This window comes from Microcaecilia unicolor, chromosome 9 (genome assembly GCF_901765095.1).
Source record: "Microcaecilia unicolor chromosome 9, aMicUni1.1, whole genome shotgun sequence".
Taxonomy (NCBI): domain Eukaryota; kingdom Metazoa; phylum Chordata; class Amphibia; order Gymnophiona; family Siphonopidae; genus Microcaecilia; species Microcaecilia unicolor.
The window spans coordinates 16797299-16822230 of record NC_044039.1 but is presented as its reverse complement, the minus strand read 5'-3'; the positions used below and the strand labels follow the sequence as shown (position 1 = coordinate 16822230).

The 24932-nt window shown below is 45.5% G+C and overlaps 1 protein-coding gene across 1 annotated transcript in view; it reads left to right on the top strand.

Annotated features, from left to right (window-relative positions):
• The window catches only part of TSPAN19 (tetraspanin 19), a 28165-nt gene extending 3706 nt beyond the window's left edge, over positions 1 to 24459 (top strand). The window contains exons 4-9 of the mRNA XM_030214852.1: positions 4688 to 4821; positions 6304 to 6378; positions 11398 to 11511; positions 13789 to 13932; positions 23526 to 23609; positions 24385 to 24459. Of these exons, the coding sequence (XP_030070712.1) occupies positions 4688 to 4821; positions 6304 to 6378; positions 11398 to 11511; positions 13789 to 13932; positions 23526 to 23609; positions 24385 to 24459 (626 nt within the window). The remainder of the gene's footprint in view (positions 1 to 4687; positions 4822 to 6303; positions 6379 to 11397; positions 11512 to 13788; positions 13933 to 23525; positions 23610 to 24384) is intronic.
• Positions 24460 to 24932: the final 473 nt, after the last annotated feature.

Below are 24932 nucleotides of genomic sequence, written 5' to 3'. Positions count from 1 at the left end.
TACCGTAGATTGATCTGGCCGCTGTGTTTTGGGCGGTCTGGAGTTTCTTAATAAGTTGTACTTTACATCCTGCATAGACTCCATTGCAGTAATCCAAGTGACATAATACGATGGACTGGATTAGACGCCCAAATACCTCTCTCGGGAAAAATGTTTTAATCCGTTTGAGTTTCCACAACGAGCAGAACATCTTCTTTGTAGTGGAATGTATCTGACTTTCAAGTGTTAACAGCGTAACAATAGTAAAATAACCAAGAATGAACATAAATACAATAAGGGGCTCTTTTACTAAGGCGCATATGCACCTAAGTGTGTACAACACGCGCCAAATTAGAACTGCCACCCAGCTACCGCGTGCCCCGGGCGGTAATTCTGATTTTTACGTGTGTCCAATATGCACGTCGGAAATAATTTGTTATTTTCTGCTGCGTGGCGCTAACCGGGCAGTAATCAGCAGTGTACGCACACTGACGATTACCGCCCGGTTAATGCGTGAGACCTTACTGCTAAGTCAATGGGTGGCGGTAAGGTCTCAGACCCAGAATGGATGCGCGCCGATTTGTATTTTGCCGCATGTGCATTTTCAGCCAAAAAAAGGCTTTTTCTGTAGGCACGGCGAAAAATGGACCTGCGCGTGACCTAAACATGCGCCTACACTAGCGCAGGCCATTTTTCGGCGCACCTTAGTAAAAGAACTCCTAAATGAGGTAAAATTGAAAACAGTAAATTGAAACCTAATAATAGAACTACCATGAAATTGTATCAAAAATATACACATTTAACAGCACTGGAATTCAAATACCAGAGATATAATCCAAAATAAGAAATATACAGGAATATACTAGATTCCGCAAAATCTTCAAATCGTTCCTATTCAAACAAACCCTCACAAAGAACAACCATATCTCAAACAACTAATTATTACTTGAATTGGTTATTACTCTATTTACCATTAACGTTCTCTTTGCTTCATGTACAATTTCTCCTTCATAATAGATTTTCTACACGTTAAACATCCATGGCTATCCCAGTATGTTTATGATACTGTATTGTAAAATTGGATTCTTACAAAAAATTACTTTCTTGTGCATTATTCTTTGTTATGTATCCTATACTGTTTATTGTAGGCCACATTGAACTCAACCTTGTTTGGGATAATGTGGGATATAAATGTCACAAATAAATAAAATAAATAAATTCAACTGACATAGATATAATGCTAAAGCTTTTCTCCAATACGGCTTGCCATATAGCTGAGGGACCAAGAGCAGGTATATGATGGGAACAAGATGCGTGGTTCAGAGTCAGTTGGGATAATTTGATGGTTAGCTAAACTCAAGGCAAGTTCTTTGTATAGTTAGGCAAGAGATAAGGAACTGATCTAAGTTACAGTGTGTGTAGCAAGATAAACTGAATATTCAGGATAAACAAGACAAACAACTGTTCTCAAATATTTTTTAAATAGAAGTGCATTAGTGTGCTTAATGGTTCTTCATTTTATATATATACTAACCATTAAGCCCGTAAAAACAGGGGAGTATTGCAGCCCTCCTCTCTCCCCTGGTCTCACCCCGTCCACCGATCCCCCCCCCCCCCCCCCCATATCCAGCGACCCTCCTCTTTCCCTTGGCCTCCTCCCTCCCCCCATGTCCAGCAACCCTCCTCTGTGCCCTGCTCTCACCCCAAGTCCAGCAACCATGGCCTCTCCCCCCTGCCCTCCCCCCGTGTCCAGCTACCCTCATCGCCGCCGCTCCCTCCCCCCTCCGTGCCGGGCCCCCTGCACTGACCTGAAAGCGCCTCTCATCTCCATGTGGAAGCGCTGCAGGCAGCAGCAGAGCGCAGCGCTTCCACACGGAGATGAGAGGCGCTGTCAGGTCAGTGCAGGGGGCCCGATACGGAGGGGGGCGGGAGCGACGGTGGAGATGGGGGGGAGGGTGGAGGTTGTTTTGCGCGATGTTCCTTTCCAGGAGGCAGCGGCGTCCGACAATTTGACTCTGTTTCCCTCTCTGTTCCGCCCTCTGATGTCATGACGTCTTGACGCGAGGGAGGGACAGAGAGGGAAGTCTGTACTGCGCATTTGCAAGTGAGTACGGTCACTTGCCGTTTATATGTTTGCTGGTGGTTGGGAGGGGGGACTAGTGCTGGGCAGACTTATACGGTCTGTGCCAGAGCCGGTGGTGGGTGGCAGGGATAGTGCTGGGCAGACTTATACGGTCTGTGCCAGAGCTGGTGGTTGGGAGGCGGGGATAGTGCTGGGCAGACTTATACGGTCTGTGCCAGAGCCGGTGGTGGGTGGCAGGGATAGTGCTGGGCAGACTTATACGGTCTGTGCCAGACTGGTGGTTGGGAGGCGGGGTTGGTGGTTGGGAGGCGGGGATAGGGCTGGCCAGACTTATACGGTCTGTGCTGGGGCTGGTGGTTGGGCGGCGGGGATAGTGCTGGGCAGACTTATACGGTCTGTGCCAGAGCTGGTGGTGGGAGGCAGGGATAGTGCTGGGCAGACTTATAGGGTCTGTGCCAGAGATGGTGGTTGGGAGGTGGGGTTGGTAGTTGGGAGGCGGGGATAGTGCTGGGCAGACTTATAGGGTCTGTGCCAGAGATGGTGGTTGGGAGGCGGGGTTGGTAGTTGGAAGGCAGGGATAGTGCTGGGCAGACTTATAGGGTCTGTGCCAGAGATGGTGGTTGGGAGGCGGGGTTGGTGGTTGGGAGGCGGGGATAGGGCTGGCCAGACTTATACGGTCTGTGCACTGAAGAGGACAGTACAAATAAAAAAAGTAGCACATATGAATTTATCTTCTTGGGCAGACTGGATGGACCGTGCAGGTCTTTTTCTGCCGTCATCTACTATGTTACTGTGATATCTTAGGGCTTCTGTTACAAAGCTGAGCTAGCAATTCCCACGTGGCAAATGAAAGGAAGCCCATAGGAATTGAGTGGGCTTCCTCTCACTGGCCACGCAGGAATCGCTAGCGCAGTTTTTTTAAAGGAGCCCTTAGATTTATTTCAGCAGCAATAGTCACAGATAGTTTATTTTCAGATATTTACAACAGCTTTCAGTGATAGAACACCTACTTCAAGTTATAGTTCAGTAAACATATTTGCTTTTGTATGTTATTATAATGTTATCAGATAGTATTTTACTTCTAGCCTTTTTGATAGTGAAACTGAGTATTTTCAAAGTTAAATTTATGTAGAATTCACTTCAGTTAAGGATTTCCTCTGTCTGAATTTTTCAACAAATCACTAAAGACGGTAGGGGGGGTTGGGGGTCTTTTACGAAGCGGGGGTAAGCACAGTGCAGGCTTACTGCTCTCTAATCAGCAATAGACAGGGCGGAATATTGTAAGCCACATTGAGCCTGCAAATAGGTGGGAAAATGTGGGATAGAAATGCAACAAATAAATAAATAAATAATCCAGAACTACTGCTGGGCTACCGCATCAGCCCGGTGGTAGCTCCCACCCCCCAGTGCCCGCCCCTTCCAGCAGTACAAAAATATTTTTATTTTTGTAGCGCCAGTGTTCCACCCGCTGCCCAGTTATTGCCGGGTTAGCGCAGGAGCCCTTACCGCCACCTCAGTGGGTGGTGGTAAGTGCCCCCCCGAAATGGCCACGGAGCAAGTGGTTCAAGCATTTCCTCCCCCCCGGATCCCCTTCCAAAAAAGTAAGTCCCCCTCCTGATCTCTTTCTAAAAGTCTAGATCTCCCCAACCTGGGCAAGGCTCCCCCACACCCCCACAGCTAAACCCAGTACCCGATCCTTATCTGACCCTATTCCCCCCCCCCCCCCCCCAGAACCCCTCAGAACCCTTGAAGCTTTCCAGGGGGCCATCCATGGTGGGCCAGTGGGGCCGGGCAGGAGCAGTTCCCCATTGTTCCCATCCAGTCTGATTTCGGATTCAAAATGGCGACCACTGACTCCTAGTGATAGTCTCTCAGCACTGCTTCTAAGGGTTCAGACTAGGGATAGTACGACAAGACTGCCACTAGGGGACAACAGCCACCATTTTGGACCCAGAACCAGACTGGGCAGGAGAGGAGGGGGACTGCTCCCATTCAGCCCCACTAGCACACCTGGATGGTCCCCAGGTAAGTTCCAAGGGTTCTAAGGAGACTCAGGGAAGACAGGGTCAGGTAGGAATTAGGTAGTGGGCTTAGATTAAGGAAGCCTGCCCAGTTGGGGATCTGGACTTTTGGAAGGGGATCAGGCAACTTGACTTTTGGAAGGGGATCGAGAGGGGGAAATTGCTTTTAGGAATGGGATTGAGGAGACGACTTTTGGAAGGGGATTGTGTTGGAGAGATCTTGATGCGGTTGGGGGCAGATTATAGTGGGGAATGGATGGGGCTGGCCACAAAGAGGAGCTGGCACTATTGAATTGCCAATAGCTCTATTGTACCTACCTACTGCCTCCACACTATGGGCAGTCATGACAGCTAGTGCTTGGCCATGGCCCATGCACTGTCACCAGTGACCACTTCTCTGTTCTGCCTGCTCTCCACCCCTACCAGCTAATGCAGGATTTTTACCGCCCTGGCTGTTTTAACATGCACTGACCATTAGCACAGGTTCGCACTAATGTTTAATGCACAGTAAAACCCGCATTAGCTTCTTTAAGCATCTTAGTAGACATGTTTCCTATTCTCAAAACAGAATGTTTATACTGAATCATTTGCCATTTTGTTTTAGTGTATGCAGACACAAAGAATAACGAAATAATGGATATAGCTTACATTTTACTGTACAATGGAGTTTTCATTATTGTCCCTTTTCTCGTGGGATACCTCGGTGTCATGAAGGATTCCAGATGTTTACTTATTCTAGTAAGTTTGGTGTCCTGTCTCTCTATTTTGAGTATGCTATATTGAATTTATCATATATCCTCATTGCCCTAGGTACAAAAGTATTGTGAGCCCACTATGGACAGGTATAGTACCCGCATATAATCCGGACGATATTCAGTGCTTTTAACTGTCCAGGAATGGCTCCTGGCCAGTTAAATAGCATTCAGCTGGTTAAGCGCTAATGTTCAACACGAGATAGACGGTTATCTCCGCTGAATATTAGCGGCTAACCAGCTATATCGCGTGATATAACCGGCAAGCAGTGAATATTCAGTGCATAGCGGTCCTATCTTCGGTCGCTATAAACTTAACCGGCTATCGATGCTGGACACTGGAAACGGCCCAGCATTGAATATCCAGGCTCAGTGCCGATCATAGCCGGCCTGCTTCCTGCGGGCTGAATATTGTCCAAAATGTGTACAGTGATGCGTACCAGTGGCGTAGCTGTGGGTGGGCACAGGCCCACCCAATCTTGTCTCAGGCCCACTCAGCTGCAGTGCCACACTGCTCTCTTCCCCCCCTGTCCTCTGCGGCGTCCCGGCATCTGCACTCTGGTCTCTGAACGCCTTCCCTCCTCAGTGTTAATACAGGCATCCTCAGCGCAGGCAGCGATTCATTCTTGCTGCTTGCGCCAGCCCCACAGTCTTCCATCTGCAGCATTCTGCCAGACAGGAAACAGGCAATGACGTCAGCCAGGGCAGTTCATGGCAGATGGAAGCCTGCGGGGGTCAACGCAACCTTTTGAGAATTACCCCCTATCTCCCGGATTGTATATAGCGCTGCTTAAGTTGCGTGCACAAATCTGATCGTATTCCGGTTTTGCGCACGCAACTTAATTAGTTAACTAACCAACGCCGATAATTGCCACTTAGCAAGCAATTATTGACATAATTGGCGTTAATTAAAATTTACGTGCACAACTGGCTAAGCGTATTCTGATGCACATAAATTCTAAGATGTATAGTTCAAAAGGGGCCATGGGTATGGAATGGGCAGGTCATGGGCATTTCTAAAATCTATGCGCATTGTTATAGAATACACCTGATCTGTGTAGTTGGCATAACTGCTCGCAACTAAATTTAACCGCACAGATGGGCATTCAGCATATTGTATAAACCATGGGGAAATTTGGACATATTCTATAAAGTACACCTAAATTTAGGCGTATTTTATAGAATACACCTAGGCATTGTTGTTTTTTTTTGTGCCATTTTTTTAGGTGTGATATATAGAATCTATTCCTATATGTCTTTGTTAAATAGGAATTCTTCAAAACTGCAAAGCTGCCTTAGCACAAGAAATCCTGCACGTGCATCAGAAAGGCCTTGTGGTCTTTTCATTATGCTCATGCATAACCACACATACCACTTCTAGAACTCATGAAACATTCATCCTGCAATGTTTCAAACAAACATCTGATCTTTAATCTTTTTTGCTTTTGTTTGCTTGTCTTTTTTCTAGTATATGGTCATAATTGCTCTGATGTCCATCTTACAGTTTTCAATAATTATTCTGCTGCTCTCACAAAGAGATAACGTATGTAAATCTTTATATATTGTATTATTCATATTGTTTTGTATACTGAAGAGTTGGGTCTGCTGGTATATGTGAATATATAAGAGGAAGATGTACCAAAGTTCTGCCCTGGTGCAAACATTTTTTTTTTTTTACATTATAATGAAACTTTTGCCTCTATTTTCAGTGGGAAGAACACTAGGACAGAGCTGGAATAATTTGTGCATGGGGCCAGATATTGATACATATGCAACAAAGAACCCTTTATTCCTCATGATAAAAGTACCCTGGTGGAATAAAATTATGGCTTGTGTAGTTAAAGGGTTACTTTTAAGGTTGGTGTGAAGTGAAAGAGATATTTTTTTAAAAGATGAATCTAAGGAAAGTAGTTATCAATTTGTGTTAGGGTACCATTCTGCGTTACTTGCTCGTTAACATTTCTTAAAGGGCTTTAACACTGGTTTTGCTGCCCTAATAATATGTAGGTTAATCCATGGTGCATAGTAATGAGATGTAAAACATGCAAATGGAGCAACAGTGGCATGATGCTACTGGGCCACATCAGTCCTATCATTGAATCCTGCTCTTTGGCCTAACATCAGCAAAACAAGTCTTCACAAACCCCCAAATTCTATAAATGCTCATGGCTAAATTGTGTGCACAAATTAATTGATGAAGAAGCCTATTAGCACCAATAATTGATACTTAACAACCAATTAGTGGCACTCATTGGCTTTAATTAGAATATACACTCACAACTTTCTAGTCATATTCTATAACGTGGTGCGTGTAAATTCTTATGCAAGCAGCTGAGAAGGGGGGCGTGAACATGGGTATGGAATGGGCGGGTCGTGAGCATTTTAAAAAACTATGCGCACTGTTATGGAATACACCCGATCTGCACCTAAGTTAGATGCAGGTATTTAGGCCTGGTTTTAGGTGGCCTAAATTTTAGTCGCAAGAACGGCACATGAGCGTATTCTATAAACTACACTTAACTTTGGGTGTAGTTTTTAGAATCCGCTAAGCACGTGGTTTTTCGCCGCCGATTTTTTAAGGGCGCTATTTATAGAATTTGGCCCAATATACCTAGCCGTGGTAGTGACATACTTACACAGATCAGGGGTGCAGTTGCTTCTCTGGCTCAATGAGCACAATACAGGAAGGCGATATAGGATCAATGAACAGAACTACCTGAATTTTGAAGTCACTAGGATTTGTTATAAATTTTCCCATTTGAGTTCAACACCTCAGTTGGAATTACAGAAGCTCTGTTATATTTGACTCTAGAAAAAGCTTGCCTTCCACAGGAAAAGATCACCAACTTATTGTCCGTGTTGAAAGAAACGTTTAAAGGTTAGCAGATATTAGTGTGGTGCATGTTAACAATGTTGGACCATGTGGCCTCAGTATTGCATGGCACTCCCTTGAAATGCTCTCATAGGAGGTTAGGTCAATAAATCCTGTTCTCAAGCTTGGTGTAGAACTGATGTGGTCTCATGTGATGGTGGTAATGCAGGAACCAGTATACGCACAGTAGCTCTTTAGAGTTTTAGAAGCTAGTTACTTTGTATATTGCACTGGACTTCATAAGATAACATTGTCCATTTGTGAGGACTTACATTCTGCTCTTCTCAGAGAATATTGGTTACAGGTAAGCAATTCTGATGTCAGATTTAGAAGGAAAAAGCTTTAAATATCAAACATTTAAACGGCGAGTGACCATACTCGACTCGCAAATGCGCAGTAGAGATTTCCCTCCCTGTCCCGCCCCCGCGTCAATACGTGATGACGGGGAGCGGGACAGAGAGGGAAACTGCGCGACGGGGAGGGAACCGCCGAGGTCGCCACCGCTCCCCCTCCCTCCCCCCCGAGGTCGCCGCCACTAGTACCCCCCCGGAGTCGCCGCTGCCGCCACCCCTCCACCCGGCCCGTCTCTTCGCTATTCAACTTACATCTCCGCAGCGGGCAGATCAGCTGAGCTGCCATTGGCCTTCCTTCCCTGCCTGTGTCCCTCCCTCGCCAACGTTATGTCACACGAGGGCGGGACACAGGCAGAGAAGTAAGGCCGACAGGAGCTCAGCTGATCTGCCTGCTGCGGAGATGTAAGTTGAATAGCGAAGAGACGGGCCGGGTGGAGGGGTGGTGGCGGTGGCGACTCGGGGGGGGGGGGCACCGGCGACCTTGGGGGTGGGGGGAGGGGCCAGCGGCGACCTCGGGGGGAGGGGGCACCGGCGACCCACTAGCCCGTTTTAACGGGCTCAACGACTAGTTCCATATAAAACAGATTAATACATCTCATCTGGGCATGTGCATGAAGATAGATGAGGCTGACCAAAGACGATTCACCACTGGAGACTTGAATCCAACAGTCTTTATTGATATAAGTAAAGAAGGACCCGACACGGGCCGTGTTTCGGCGCTTACAAGCGCATACATCAGGGGGTCAAATGATATACTCACTGATGTAGGCGCTTGTAAGTGCCGAAACACGTCCCGTGTCGGGTCCTTCTTTTACTTATATCAATAAAGACTGTTGGATTCAAGTCTCCAGTGGTGAATCGTATTGGTCAGCCTCTACTTTTTTTCTGCTGTGATTTGTCGTCGTGGAGGATTCCCCTGTTTTGTACTTTGCATGAAGATAGATGTACATGCCCGGAAACATGTGAAACATAGATGTGACACACAAATCTTTCACTTGGTATTTATATCCATAGATTTGTTTTGCCCATTAAGGCTTACCATTTCTACTTGGGGCTAGATTCTTTATATGGTGCCTAAAACATTGGCACCAAAAAAAGCCATGGCACCTAAAATTCTGCACAGTTTATAAAATGAATGCGTAAATTTAGGCATGGCCACTTGCACCAATGAAAGCATGGTGAAAATGCCCGTGCATAAATTTATACATAGAGCACCATTATTCTACATTTACATACCTAGCTCCGAAACCCAAGACCCTCCCATTTCCATACCCCCTTTTTTGGGCCATGTGTAAATTTTAGGCCCCGATCCCGCACCTAGCTTTACGTGGGTAAGTCCCAATTAAATCTAATTAGTGCCAATAATGTGCACAATGGTTCACAAGATTATCTACGGTGAAACCCCGGGATACATGACAGACTTGATCGACCTACCTACGAGAAACACATCCGAATCATCACGAACGTACCTAAACCTGCACTACCCAAGCTGCAAAGGACTCAAATAGAAATCAACCTACGCATCCAACTTTTCCTGCATAAGCACCCAATTGTGGAACGCATTACCAAAAGCCATGAAAACCTCATATGACCACCTACACTTCCGGAGAAGGCATATCCTACCAACCCAACAAATGCTTGATCTCTGCAACACAATAACACTAGAATACAAAATGCACAAAACGCAACTCTCCCACTGTTCAATGACCTTATGTGGCTGTCCCACATGAACGATATCTCATCTCAACATCACTCTGTATTTGTAAACACCGGAGACTGCAAACGCACCTCTGGTACGATGTAAGCCACATTGAGCCTGCAAATAGGTGGGAAAATGTGGAATACAAATAAAATAAATAAATAAATAATTGCTTGTTAAAAAGTCAATTATTAGCACTAATTGGCTTATCAAACATATAAATGGCAAGAGGCGTACTTGCTCGCAAATGCGCAGTAGAGACCCTCTCTGTCCCGCCCCCGCGTCAATACATGATGACGGGGGCGTGACAGAGAGGGAACCTGTGCACCTGCGAGTGAGGGAACCGCCGTCGCCACCGCTCCCCCCTCCCAGGGTTACCGCTACCGCTCCCCCCACCCACCCGGAGTCGCCGCCGCCACCCACCCTCCACCCGGCCCGGGTACCTGGCTTCACTATTCAAACCGCCGGAACGCAGCACACAGCTCATCTGAGCTGCCGTTGGCCTTCCTTACCTGCCTGTGTCCCGCCCTCGCCGACGTTACGTCACACGAGGGCGGAAGACACGCAGAGAAGAAGGAAGGCCGACGGCAGCTCAGATGAACTGTGTGCTGCATTCCGGCGGTTTCAATAGTGAAGCCAGGTACCCGGCCCGGGTGGCGGAGGGGACTCCGGGGGGGGAGGGGCGGCGGTGACCTATCTGGGGGGGGGGGCCTTTCAACCCCCCCCCCCTTCCTTTACTAGCCCGTTTTTACGGGCTCAACAGCTAGTTATTGTACTAAATTGTGCAAGCAAATCGGGAACGTGCCTAAATTTTTGCATGCAATTTTTGGCAACATTTATAGAATCAGGAGGTTAATGTTTTGTGTAGACTAGCCCGATTATATACGTATATCTTAACATTTATTGTATATTATTTCATTCCCTTGATTATGTGTTTTCATACTTTTAACAAGATGGGATATTTATCTTGTTGGTCATATCAGCTGTATATCTGTTTTTATTGTATATTAAATTAGAGGCGATCTGTTTATATTGTTTTAATTATAATTCAGATGTTTTATTGTCTTTTTGTGTCTTTTTGTTTTTCTTTGTCATTTTTTTCGTATGTTTTCAGATATACCGACTCCTAAAGCAGGCACTGGATTGCTGAAACAACAGTTCCGTGTCAAGTCGGAATGAGTTTGAATATATCTGATTTTTTTCTGGTCAATAAGGGGGTCTTTTACTAATGTGCGCTAAAAATCAGCTGGCACTAAACGCTGAGACAACCACGATGGGCATCTCAGCATTTAGCACCAGCTGATTTTTAGCATGAGCTAAAAACGCTAGTGAACCTTAGTAAAAGACTCCCAACTTTAAATTTTGTTCACCTTGATCTCTGAATTTGGCTCCTTTTGTAGATGACCATTGGTCCGACCCTACTTTTTTTGGTTTGTTTTTTTATATTCATAAATGCCTTTTTGTCTTTTGGGAGGATTTTTATATCAATATCATTGGTAATTATTACAACGAAGTCTATTTAAAATTACTGAAATTAAAAAGAGAAGTACAGAATGCAAATAGGTTTTGCACAATCTTAGAACTATTGTAGCAGAAACGTTTATTATTTATTTGCATAATACGATTTATTATTTACAGTTCAAGAAAAAAATGATATCAAACTTTAAGATACTTATCAACGAGTATGGGAATTACAGTCTATATGAAGCAAAAAAGCATACCTGGGAACTTCTGAATGTTGTACAGAACACTGTAAGAATTATTTTCAAAATCTAATATCATTTATTGTCAAGGATATATTGATGTGTGGTGGTGTTCTCTGTGATAATATTTTAGCCTGATACTACACCTGTAAGGCCTGAAAATCCATGGATAATAGAGCTGCAGTGGCTATTTTACAAGCCCGATTCACAATTGGCATGTATAAATCAGGGGTGTAGCCAGACCTTGGTGGGAGGGGGGTCCAGAGCCCAAGGTGGGAGGCACATTTTAGCCCGCCTACCCCAGCAGCCGACCCCCCACCACTTTTGGACCCCCCTGCCGCCGCCGACCCTTCCCCGCCACTTCTGAACCCCGCCGCCAGGTACCTTTGCTGGCAGGGATCCCCAACCCCAGCCAGCCTTAGTCTTCTTCAGCGCCGGTCTCCGGCGCATTCGCTGATCAATGCTGTGAGTCCTGACTGACGTCCTTGGATTTGGCCGTTTTTTAGATGGCCGCTCTCGGTTTCCATTATCAGCGAAAACCGAGTTCGGCCATCTTTAATGTCGACCTAAATGTTGGGATTTGGCCGGGCCGGACCGTATTATCGAAACGAAAGATGGGCGTCCATCTTTTTCGATAATACGGTCAGTTTTGGCCCTTCCCTAGTTCGCCCTTAGAGATGGCCGCCCATGTTCCTTTATGCCCCTCTTAAAGACCTGTGAGAAGCAAGTTGCACTAGTCTAAGCAAGAGGTGATAAGAGTGAGGATAAGGGTGTTGGTAGTGTGCTCATAAAGGAAGAGACAAATTTTGGTGATGTTATAGAGAAAGAAACAACAGGATATAGCAGTCTGTTGGATATGTGCAAGAAAGAGAGAGAGGAGTCAAAGATGACCCCAAGGTTACGAACTGAGGAGCGAGGGAGGATGGACATGTTATCCACAATGATAGAGAATGGGGAAACAGAGGTGAGTTTAGGGGGGAAAGATGATAAGCTCAGTCTTGGACATGTTTAGTTTCAGATAGCAGTGAGACATTCAGGCAGCAATGTCAGAAGAGGAGAGGAGAAGAACCGAAATGAGATTGGAGATATTGCAGTGTGACCTGCATGAATAGGGTGAGAGTTGATTTGGAGGACCAGGATTGGGATTGATATCCCCAGCAGAGAGCAGGAGGAGCAAGAGAGTACGGAGAAGAGTAGGAAAGGCATAATGGCAGTGACGAAGATGAGATGCACTCAGACAGAATGGAGATGGTTAAATGAAAGGGAAAAAATGTTGAAGCTTTAGAGCTGAGAAGAAGGGAGAAATCAAAAGAGGTGATGAAAGAAGAAAATGGGCAATGTGGTCCTGAAATATACAGTGGTTTCAGATGGAGAAAGGGATTGGGAAGGGACAGTATCAAACATATAAAGGGCGAGTGACCGTACTCACTCGCAAATGCGCAGTAGAGACTTCCCTCTCTGCCCCGCCCCGCTTCAATACGTGTGACGGGGGCGGGACAGAGAGGGAAGTCTGTACTGGCATGCTGCAGACGTTGGAACCGCTCCCCCTCCCCCGGAGTTGCCGCCGCCCCTCCATCTGGCCCGAGCACTGTGAACTTACATCACCACGCAGCAGCAGGCACATCAGCAAAGCTGCCATCGGGGCTTCCTTCTCTGCCTTTGTCCCGCCCTCGCCGACGTTACGTCACACGAGGGCGGGACACACAGGCAGAGAAGGAAGCCCGCCCCGACGGCAGCTTTGCTGATGTGCCTGCTGATGTAAGTTTACAGTGCTGCTCGGGCCGGGTGGAGGGGCGGCGGCGCCGCCGACTCCGGGGGGGGGGGGGCTCGGAACCCCCCCCCCATTCCAAAAGTAGCCCGTTTTCACGGGCTCAACGGCTAGTCAAGAAAATAAATTGTACTGGAATCATTGGAAATAGCAGAAAGAAAATAAAACCTGTAGGGAGAAAATATTTCTGGCAGGCAGCTGGTGGAAGTGCTAGGCACCTGGAGCAGAGACCCTGGGTGGTTCGGAGTGCGCCAGGGAGTCACCCCAGAGAAGGCTGGGAGGATATGCAGATGGGCTGCAAGTCCTCCACAGCACCTGGAAGGCAGGTTAGCCCCAATCAGGCGATGCTTATGTTTATTTCTCTACCTGATATATTACCTTTACATAGGTGAGGTCAATTTTATTATATTAACAACAACTATTACATGAATGATGGACCCTGGTCCCGTGAGCAATTCTATGGTTTATTTTGATCATCCTGAAAATTATAGTGCTCTGTGTATTATACGTTGCACCAACAGAGAGATGAAAAATATGAGGACTTTTGTTTTTCTGTAGCATTCATGCTGTGGAATAAGCAATTCAAGTGACTGGGAGAAGAATACGTATGTTGCAGAACACGAGGAGATACCATGTTCGTGCACCGATTCTGCTTTAACAACATGGTTCTGTGAGCCGTCATATTATCAAATATTTATTGCGGTAAGCAACCAGGTTAAACTAAAAGGTAGTTGTGATCTAGTCACTCGAATCCATCACCTATAGTGGCTTTGTATAGTTCAATCTGAATGGAGCAATTGGCATCATTTTAATGACCTGCAAATCAGCCCCCAGCTTCTTCACGCTTTCGTGTTCATTTTAGGCTTCTCCTTCTCCCTTTTAAGGGTTTGAATTCTTCTGCCCCTTTATTCCTCATTCTCATTACAACTTCTTCTGTATATTGAGTTCTCTGTATCTTGTCTTTTATCTACCCAGCTTCCATTACTTCTTCAGCTTAGTTTCACCCTCAGCTTTTTCCTTTGGCATTGTCTCTCTGTGAACCTCAGTCCCCCCTGAAATAGACATTTTGCTCCTCTCACTACCTGAAATTCCCAGAGATATTCTTGTCTCCATAAAGCCCACCATTACTTCTCTATTTCACCATAGCACTATTATATTTGCAAATGTCCCAGTCCTTATATATCTTGCATGATTTGTTTTCTTCCCACTTGGATTGTAAGGTATTGAGCGATAGGACATCCTTATCTGTTAGAGCAGGGCTGGGCAACCATGATCCTCGAGGTCCATAACCCAAATTGGTTTAGAAGGTTTCCACAATGAATATGCATAAAATCTATCTGCATACAATGGAAGCAGTACATGCAGACCAATCTCATACATATTCATTGTGGTTATCAATAAAAATCAAACAAAATAAAACATGGAAAAGAAAATAAGATGATACCTTTTTTATTGGACATAATGCATTTCTTGATTAGCTTTCGAAGAAGGGCAACCTTCGAAAGCTAATCAAGAAATGTATTAAGTTATGTCCAATAAAAAAGGTATCATCTTATTTTCTTTTCCATGTTTTATTTTGTTTGATTTCTATAGATTCTACATGGAATGTTGCTATTCCACTAGCAACATTCCATGTAGAAGTCGGCCCTTGCAGATCACCAATGTGGCCGCGCAGGCTTCTACATGGAATGTTGCTAGTGGAATAGCAACATTCCATGTAGAATCTCCAATAGTAGCAACATTCCATGTAGAATCTCCAATAGTATCTATTTTACTGTCATAGTAATGCTTGAATGTTTTCACTTATATACACTGTCAGCTAGCACATTTGCTTATTTCCGATCTGAGGAAGAAGGGCAACCTTCGAAAGCTAATCAAGAAATGTATTAAGTTATGTCCAATAAAAAAGGTATCATCTTATTTTCTTTTCCGTGTTTTATTTTGTTTGATTTCTATTGATAACCTTTAAGAGTGGACTAACACGGCCACCACACCTCTCTACTTAAGATGGAAGATATTCATTGTGGAAATCTTGAAAAACCCAACTGGGTTGTGGCCCTCAGGGACCGTGATTGACTACCCCCCCCCCCCCCGTGTTAGAACATTGCACAACATGTTAATCATTCATTTTCTCCATGTCCACATTGCACATCATGTTAATAATGAGGGGTGCTTTTACTAAGGTGCGCTGAAAAATGGCCTGTGTAGACGCGGGTTTTGGGCGCACGCAGAATTATTTTTTAACGCACCTACAAAAAATGCCTTTTTTTGCCGAAAATGGACGGGTGGCAAAATGAAAACTGCCACGTGTCCATTATGGGTCTGAGACCTTATTGCAAGCCATTGACCTAGCGGTAAGGTCTCACGCGGTAATGGTCTACGCGTGTCAAATTCCACTTGACGCGCATAGCTGCCCTTTGTCAGAAAATAAAAAATATCTTTCAGACGCACGTAGCGGACACATGCCAAAATTTAAATTACCGCAAGGGCCATGCAGTAACCAAGCAGTAACTCCAATTTGGCGAGCGTTTGGTGCGCGTAGTTGCCTACGTGGCTTAGTAAAAGGGCCCCTCATTTTCTCCCTGTACTAATATATTTATTTATTTATTTGTTACTTTTATACCCCACATTTTCCCACCTATTTGCAGGCTCAATGTGGCTTACAAAGTACCTTAAAGGCGTTTGCCATTTTGGTTGATAACAAATACAAGATTGTGTTGTGGTCAAATGAGGTAGAAGTGACATCTTGATATCTACTTGGCTTCTGTAGTATCCTGTACAGTCAGCACAAATAATATATATTTATAAGTGTAACAAAACAGCATCAACCACTAAAAAAAGGTACTGCTGCATTCATTTGTAGGCTGTAAGAATTCATGTAGGGCCTGGGAGTGCCACGTACAATAAAGGAGTTTAATCTGCAACTAATTTGTTGGCCCTGTATTTTATTTTTGTTACATTTGTACCCCGCGCTTTCCCACTCATGGAAGGCTGAATGCGGCTTACATGGGGCAATGGAGGGTTAAGTGATTTGCCCAGAGTCACAAGGAGCTGCCTGTGCTGGGAATGAAACTCAGTTCCTCAGGACCAAAGTCCACCACCCTAACCACTAGGCCACTCCTCCACTGTTGCTTCTATTTGAGATTCTACATGGAATGTTGCTACTTTTGGAGATTCTACAAGGAATGTTGCTATTCCACTAGCAACACTCCATGTAGAAGTCGGCCCTTGCAGATCACCAATGTGGCCGTGCAGGCTTCTGCTTCTGTGAGTCTGACGTCCTGCGCAGCCTTCTACATGGAATGTTGCTAGTGGAATAGCAACATTCCATGTAGAATCTCCAATAGTAGCAACATTCCACGTAGAATCTCCAATAGTATCTGTCAAGTACTAAGCATGATGTACTTAGGAACAACAAACATAGTTTGAAATGTCTATATGCGAATGCCAGGAGCCTAAGAAATAAGATGGGGGAGTTGGAATATATTGCACTAAATGAAAAATTAGATATAATAGGCATCTCTGAGACCTGGTGGAAGGAGGATAACTAGTGGGACACTGTCATACCGGGGTACAAATTATATCGTAGTGATAGGGTGAATCGGATTGGTGGAGGGGTAGCATTGTATATTAACGAGAGCCTTGAATCAAATAGATTGAAAATTCTGCAGGAAACAAAACACTCCTTGGAATCACTGTGGATTGAAATTCCATGTGCAAAGGGGAAAAGGATAGTGATAGGAGTGTACTACCGTCCGCCTGGCCAGGACGAACAGACGGATGCGGAAATGTTAAAGGAAATCAGGGACGCAAACAAACTGGGCAACACAATAATAATGGGGGATTTCAATTACCCGCATATAGACTGGGTTAATGTAACATCTGTACACGCAAGGGACATAAGATTTCTTGATGAAATCAAGGACAGCTTCATGGAACAGCTAGTTCAGGAGCCGACAAGAGAAGGAAAAATACTAGACTTAGTCCTTAGTGGTGCTCATGATCTAGTGCAGGGGGTAACGATACGAGGGCCGCTTGATAACAGTGATCATAATATGATCGGTTTTGATATTGGCATTGAAGGAAGTGAAACTAGGAAATCAAGTACGCTAGCGTTTAACTATAGAAAAGGTGATTACGACAAAATGAGAAAAATGGTGAAAAAAAGACTGAAAGGAGCAGCTCGCAGAGTAAAAAACTTGCATCAGGCGTGGATGCTGTTTAAAAACACCATCCTGGAGGTTCAGGACAAATATATTCCACGTATTAGAAAAAAGGGAAAAAAGACTAAACGTCAGCCGGCGTGGCTAAACAGTAAGATAAAGGAAATCATTAGAGCCAAAAAACAATCCTTCAGAAAGTGGAGAAGAGAACCAACTGAAAGTAACAGGATAGATCAAAAGGAATGCCAAGCCAAATGCAAAGCGGAGATAAGGAGGGCAAAAAAGGACTTTGAGAAGAAATTAGCGTTGGAAGCAAAAATACATAGTAAAAATTTTTTTAGATACATTAAAAGCAGGAAACCGGCCAAAGAGTCGGTTGGGCCGCTGGACGAAAATGGTGTTAAAGGGGCGATCAAGGAGGACAAAGCCGTAGCGGAGAAATTAAATGAATTCTTTGCTTCGGTCTTCACCGAGGAGGATTTGGGGGGGACACCGGTGCCGGAAAGAATATTTGAAGCGGGGGAGTCGGAGAAACTAAACAAATTCTCTGTAACCTTGGAGGATGTAATGGGTCAGTTCAGCAAGCTGAAGAGTAGTAAATCACCGGGACCTGATGGTATTCATCCCAGAGTATTAATAGAACTAAAAAATGAACTTGCGGATCTACTGTTAGAAATATGCAATCTGTCTCTAAAATCGAGTGTAGTACCGGAAGACTGGAGGGTAGCCAATGTTACTCCGATTTTTAAGAAGGGTTCCAGAGGAGATCCGGGAAATTATAGACCGGTGAGTCTGACGCCGGTGCCGGGCAAGATGGTGGAGGCTATTATTAAGAATAAAATTGCAGAGCATATACAAAAACATGGACTGATGAGACAAAGTCAGCACGGATTTAGTGAAGGAAAGTCTTGCCTCACCAATCTAATGCATTTTTTTGAGGGGGTAAGCAAACATGTGGACAATGGGGAGCCGGTTGATATTGTATATCTGGATTTTCAGAAGGCGTTTGACAAAGTGCCGCACGAAAGACTCCTGAAGAAATTGCAGAGTCATGGAATCGGAGGTAGGGTATTATTATGGATTAAGAACTGGTTTAAAGATAGGAAGCAGAGAGTAGGATTGCGTGGCCAGTATTCTCAGTGGAGGAGGGTAGTTAGTGGGGTCCCGCAGGGGTCTGTGCTGGGTCCGTTGCTTTTTAATGTATTTATAAATGACCTAGAGATGGGAATAACTAGTGAGGTAATTAAATTCGCCGATGACACAAAATTATTCAGGGTCGTCAAGTCGCAGGAGGAATGTGAACGATTACAGGAGGACCTTGCGAGACTGGGAGAATGGGCGTGCAAGTGGCAGATGAAGTTCAATGTTGACAAGTGCAAAGTGATGCATGTGGGTAAGAGGAACCCGAATTATAGCTACGTCTTGCAAGGTTCCGCGTTAGGAGTTACGGATCAAGAAAGGGATCTGGGTGTCGTCGTCGATGATACGCTGAAACCTTCTGCTCAGTGTGCTGCTGCGGCTAGGAAAGCGAATAGAATGTTGGGTGTTATTAGGAAGGGTATGGAGTCCAGGTGTGCGGATATATAATGCCGTTGTATCGCTCCATGGTGTGACCGCACCTGGAGTATTGTGTTCAGTACTGGTCTCCGTATCTCAAAAAAGATATAGTAGAATTGGAAAAGGTACAGCGAAGGGCGACGAAAATGATAGTGGGGATGGGACGACTTTCCTACGAAGAGAGGCTGAGAAGGCTAGGGCTTTTCAGCTTGGAGAAGAGACGGCTGAGGGGAGATATGATAGAAGTGTATAAAATAATGAGTGGAATGGATCGGGTGGATGTGAAGCGACTGTTCACGCTATCCAAAAATACTAGGACTAGAGGGCATGAGTTGAAGCTACAGTGTGGTAAATTTAAAACGAATTGGAGAAAATGTTTCTTCACCCAACGTGTAATTAGACTCTGGAATTCGTTGCCGGAGAACGTGGTACGGGCGGTTAGCTTGACGGAGTTTAAAAAGGGGTTAGATAGATTCCTAAAGGACAAGTCCATAGACCGCTATTAAATGGACTTGGAAAAATTCCGCATTTTTAGGTATAACTTGTCTGGAATGTTTTTACGTTTGGGGAGCGTGCCAGGTGCCCTTGACCTGGATTGGCCACTGTCGGTGACAGGATGCTGGGCTAGATGGACCTTTGGTCTTTCCCAGTGTGGCACTACTTATGTAGTATCTATTTTATTTTTGTTACATTTGTACCCCGCACTTTCCCACTCATGGCAGGCTCAATGCGGCTTACATGGGGCAATGGAGGGTTAAGTGACTTGTCCAGAGTCACAAGGAGCTGCCTGTGCCAGGAATCAAACTCAGTTCCCCAGGACCAAAGTCCACCACCCAAACCACTAGGCCACTCCTCCACTGTTGCTACTATTTGAGATTCTACATGGAATGTTGCTATTCCACTAGCAACATTCCATGTAGAAGTCGGCCCTTGCAGATCAGCAATGTGGCCGCGCAGGCTTCTACATGGAATGTTGCTAGTGGAATAGCAACATTCCATGTAGAATCTCCAATAGTAGCAACATTCCATGTGGAATCTCCAATAGTATCTATTTTATTTTTGTTACATTTGTACCCTGTGCTTTCCCACTCATGGCAGGCTCAATGCGGCTTACATGGGGCAATGGAGGGTTAAGTGACTTGCCCAGAGTCACAAGGAGCTGCCTGTGCCTGAAGTGGGAATCGGACTCAGCTCCTCAGTTCCCCAGGACCAAAGTCCACCACCCTAACCACTAGGCCACTCCTCCACTCTCAAAAGGAGTTAGTAAAGAGGGCAGAGTGTGGATGATTTATGTGTGGGTCATCTGTTTCCACAAGAAAATGGTATGACTGTGCAGGACATTTGTTTTTAAAAGTTAAACTCCACGATGGAAACATCATCCTCCCTGTTTACTAAGCCGTACTAGTGGCTGCCGTGGGCTGATGCCAACACAGCCCATTCATTTTGAATGGGCTACGTCAGCATTGCCGCGTGGCTTAGTAAACAGCGGAGTAGATAAGATAAAAATAAAAATACCAACATATATAGCCCACAACCCCTTAAATGTGTCAGAAAGAACAAATATGCAAAAAAAAAAAAAAGAATTCTAGTCTAAAAATATTGATGGAAATTTTTGAAAGGTTTCACATGGGTAATCATGTAAACCTCCCCATGTAAAATTGCTCACACCCCTCTGTTGTTAAAAAGCTCCCATGTGAAAAATTACAAGAGGACCTCAGACTCACAGAAGCAGAAGCCTGCGCAGCCTTCTACATGGAATGTTGCTAGTGGAATAGCAACATTCCATGTAGAATCTCCAATAGTAGCAACATTCCATGTAGAATCTCCAATAGTATCTATTTTATTTTTGTTACATTTGTACCCCGCGCTTTCCCACTCATGCTCACACCCCTCTGTTGTTAAAAAGCTCCCATGTGAAAAATTACAAGAGGACCTTACGAGACTGGGCGTCTAAATGGCAGATGACGTTTAATGTGAACAAGTGCAAAGTGATGCATGTGGGAAAGAGGAAACCAAACTATAACTACGTCATACAGGGTTCAGCGTTAGGAGTCACGAGACAAGAAAGGGATCTAGGTGTCATCGTTGATGATACGTTGAAATCTTCTGCTCAGTGTGCTGCTGCGGCTAGGAAAGCAAATAGAATGTTGGGTATTATTAGGAAAGGGATGGAAAACAAAAATGAGGATATTATTCTGCCATTGTATCGCTCCATGGTGCGACCGCACCTCGAGTATTGTGTTCAATTCTGGTTGCCGCACCTCAAAAAAGATATAGTGGAATTAGAAACGGTGCAGAGAAGGGCGACAAAGATGATACAGAGGATGGGACGACTTCTCTATGAGGAAATGCTGAAGAGGCTGGGGTTCTTCAGCTTGGAGAAAAGGCGGCTGAGGGGAGATAGAGGTCTATAAGATAATGAGTAGCGCTATAGAAGTGATAAGCAGTAGTAGTAGTTATGATGCCTCTATGATATGATAGCGGTCTATAAGATAATGAGTGGAATGGAACGGGTTGATGTGGAGCGTCTGTTTACTCTTTCCAAAAATACTAGGACAAGGACATGCAATGAAGCTGCAGTGTAGTAAATGTAAAACGAATCGGAGGAAATTTTTTTTCACTCAACGCGTAGTTAGACTCTGGAATTCATTGCCGGGAAAAGTGGTTAATGCGGTTGACTTAGCGGACTTTAAAAAAGGGTTGGACAGCTTCCTGGAGGAAAAGGCCATAGAATGTTATTAAATGGACGTGGGAATAATCCACTATTTCTGGGATGGGCGGGACAAATTGTTTGTTCTTCTAGCTGCTGTCAGAGACAGGGTGCTGGGCTCGATGGACCCTTGGTCTGTCCCAGCATGGCGATGCTTATGTACTAAAAGAGTGAAGCTGAGGCAGGGGTAGGTTAGGGGAAGGAAACAAAATATGGCACCTGCTTTTAGGAGCTCTTTTACCAAACAGCAGTGAAAGGTGGCCCGCAGTGGCATTGGCATGTGGCAGAGACGTAGCCAGACCCGAATGTTTGGGGGGTCTGGAGTCCAAAGTGTGTGTGTGGGGGGGGGGGGCACAGTTTGGCCTGCCACAGCCCCACATACCTTGGCTGGTGGGGGTCCCCCCCCCCCTTTTCAAGCGCTGTTCTCTGCACATTGCCTGCCCTGCTTCCTCTCGCCTCGAGTGCATGCTCGGTTTTAGTGGAACTGAGCATACGCTCCCGGTGCGGTAATGCCAACAAAGCCCATTCACTTTGAATGGGCTGCGTTATGTTGCCGTCTGGGAACCGTTAGCACGACTTGATAAAAGAGGCTGTTAATCCATCTAAGTCAGAAGCTCTACAGCTCAGCTGGAGGAAAACTGATCACACTGTGGCCCTTGGATTCCTAGGCCAGAATTTCCTTCAATGGAGACCATGATCTCACTCACATTCATTTTTTTTTACTAACAGCAAAGTTTCAACCACACATGTCCAGCCTAGCAGTGAAATCCTTCGTACTGAAAATCTGTCTTCTTCGTTTATTGCTGGATAATAAAAGATCTTAAGTTGATTCCCCATGCCTTAATAGAGTCGACTAGTTTAGGCAGTGCCTCTCTCCAGTCAAATGCTTCTGGTTTATACAAAATACAGTTACCAAGCGGCAATGTAGGTCTCTGAAATGCAACCATTATCTCCCTTTGCAAGCCATCATTGACTTTCAACTGCTCTAGAATCCAGTGACGTACCAAGGTGGGGGCAGTCCGCCCCGGGTGCACGCCGCTGGGGGGGTGCCGCGTGCCTGTCGGCTCTTCGTTTTCATGCTCCCTTTGCCCCAGAACAGGAAGTAACCTGTTCCGGGGCAGAGGGAGCATGAAAACGAAGAGCCGGCAGGCGCGCGCCCCCCCCCCCCCCCCAGCGGTGTGCAGCCGGGGAGGGGGTTCTTTTACCGGGGGATCGTGCTGCACCCGGGGGGTTCTTTCACCGGGGGGGGGGGCCTCGCGCTGTTCCGGGGGGGGGGGGGCGTTGCACCCGGGGGGCGGGGCGCATCGGCAATCCGCCCTGGGTGTCAGCTCCCCCAGGAACGCCACTGCTAGAATCACATTCAAATATTTTTGTTTTCATAAGATCCTGTACACAGACCAACTGTGTGCATGGTATCATGTAACTTCTGTCATTTTAGAAACTATTGGAGTCTTTTAGCAAGCTGCGGGGAAAAGGGCCCTGTGCGGGGGGGGCATTTTTCCGCTTGCCAGGGGTCTTTTTACCGCAGCAGGTAAAAAGCCCTAAGACAAACATGGCCACGCAGTAAGAGAACTCTTACTGTGTGACCATGCGGCGGGGAAACCTTACTGCCACCCACTGAGGTAGCAATAAGGGCTCCTGCGGTAACCCGGTGGTAACCAGGCAGTGCGTGGTAATGCCAGATTACCACCGGATTAGCGTCACATAAGCCATTTCCAGGGGAGATGGCGGTAGTCCTGATTTAGCATTCGGTAAGCCCGCGTTGGGCTTTGTAAAAGACCCCCTATTATTTGGTAAACTGTGGTATGAAATTTTGAACCATAAATAACGCTGCATTTCTTTCCATGTCTTTTACATTACCACAGGGTTGTGAAGGCGTAGTTACAAACTGGTTCTTCAAAAACTTGTACGTTTTGCTCAGTATAGAATGTGGACTATTTATATTGAAGGTATAAACTTTTGAATGAATTCTGTTGTATCATAGAAATGTAGACCAGTGGCGTTCCTGGGGGGGGCTGGCACCCGGGGCGGATCGCCGATGCGCCCCGCCCCCGGGTGCAGCGCCCCCCCCCCCCCGATGCAGCGCGCCCCCCCCCCCCCGTGTGAAAGGACCCCCCCGCGAAGGAACCCCCCCCCTCCCCGCTGGGTGCACGCCGCTGGGGGGGGGGGTGCCGTGCGAGCCTGCCCTCCTTTGGTCCATGCTTCTTCTCTGCCCCGGAACAGGAAGTAACCTGTTCCGGGGCAGAGAAGAAGCATGGACCAACGGAGGACAGGCGGGCGCGGCACCCCCCCCCCCAGCGGCGTGCACCCGGGGCGGGCCCCCCCCCCCTAGGAACACCACTGATCTAGACCTAAGTTGAAATTATCCCTATTGTACATGTGGAAATGATTGCTGTAAACAGTATAACGTGCCCATAAAAACATGCATATTACACTTTAACAAATTGTTCATAAACCCTCAAATTCTATAAAGAGTGCACAGATATCCATGCACTGTTATTTATGCACTGTACATCATATTTTTGCAAAGTTAAATTTATTCAATTAGTTTATTTATTTGATACTTGTAGCCCACATTACCCAAATTCAATTATTCAGCTCTGTGTGGCTTAACTAAGTAATAAACAGTGCAAGTTAATATAAAATACATGTTATGAAAACTGTACAAGTGAAAGGAACCTTCTAAATCAAGAATGAACTTTAAATAACTCAAATTTTTTACAGGTTTTTCTGCTTCTACTTACTGTGTTCCTGTTGAAACTTGTAAAGAAGAAAACTACAGTTTCTATAAAAGTATAAACAATTCTTACAATATATGAAACATTTTGTAAAGTCAACAGGATAAAGCATCTGTGGCCAAACATTTCTATATAGCAATTTATACTGTTTTGTTATAAAAGAGAATTTATATGTAGCACAAGTGAAAACACCACAAAGCACATTAAAGCATTTTGCTGTAACTCATTTTTTTAAATATTTATTTGCTGGAAGGATTGTGTCGGGGGAGGAGAATGGGCGTGGCTGTGTGATCCAGCTGGCGCGTTCTATCATAGTAAATGACGGCAGATAAAGACCTGTACAGCCCATCCAGTCTGCCCAACAAGATAAACTCATTTTATATGGTATGTGATACTTTATATGTATACCCGAGTTTGATTTGTCCTTGCCTTTCTCAGGGCACAGACCGTAAAAGTCTGCCCAGCACTGTTCTTGTACTAAGTTCTGAAGCTAACGTCGAAGCCCCTTAAAATTTACACTCAAGCTCATCCCTA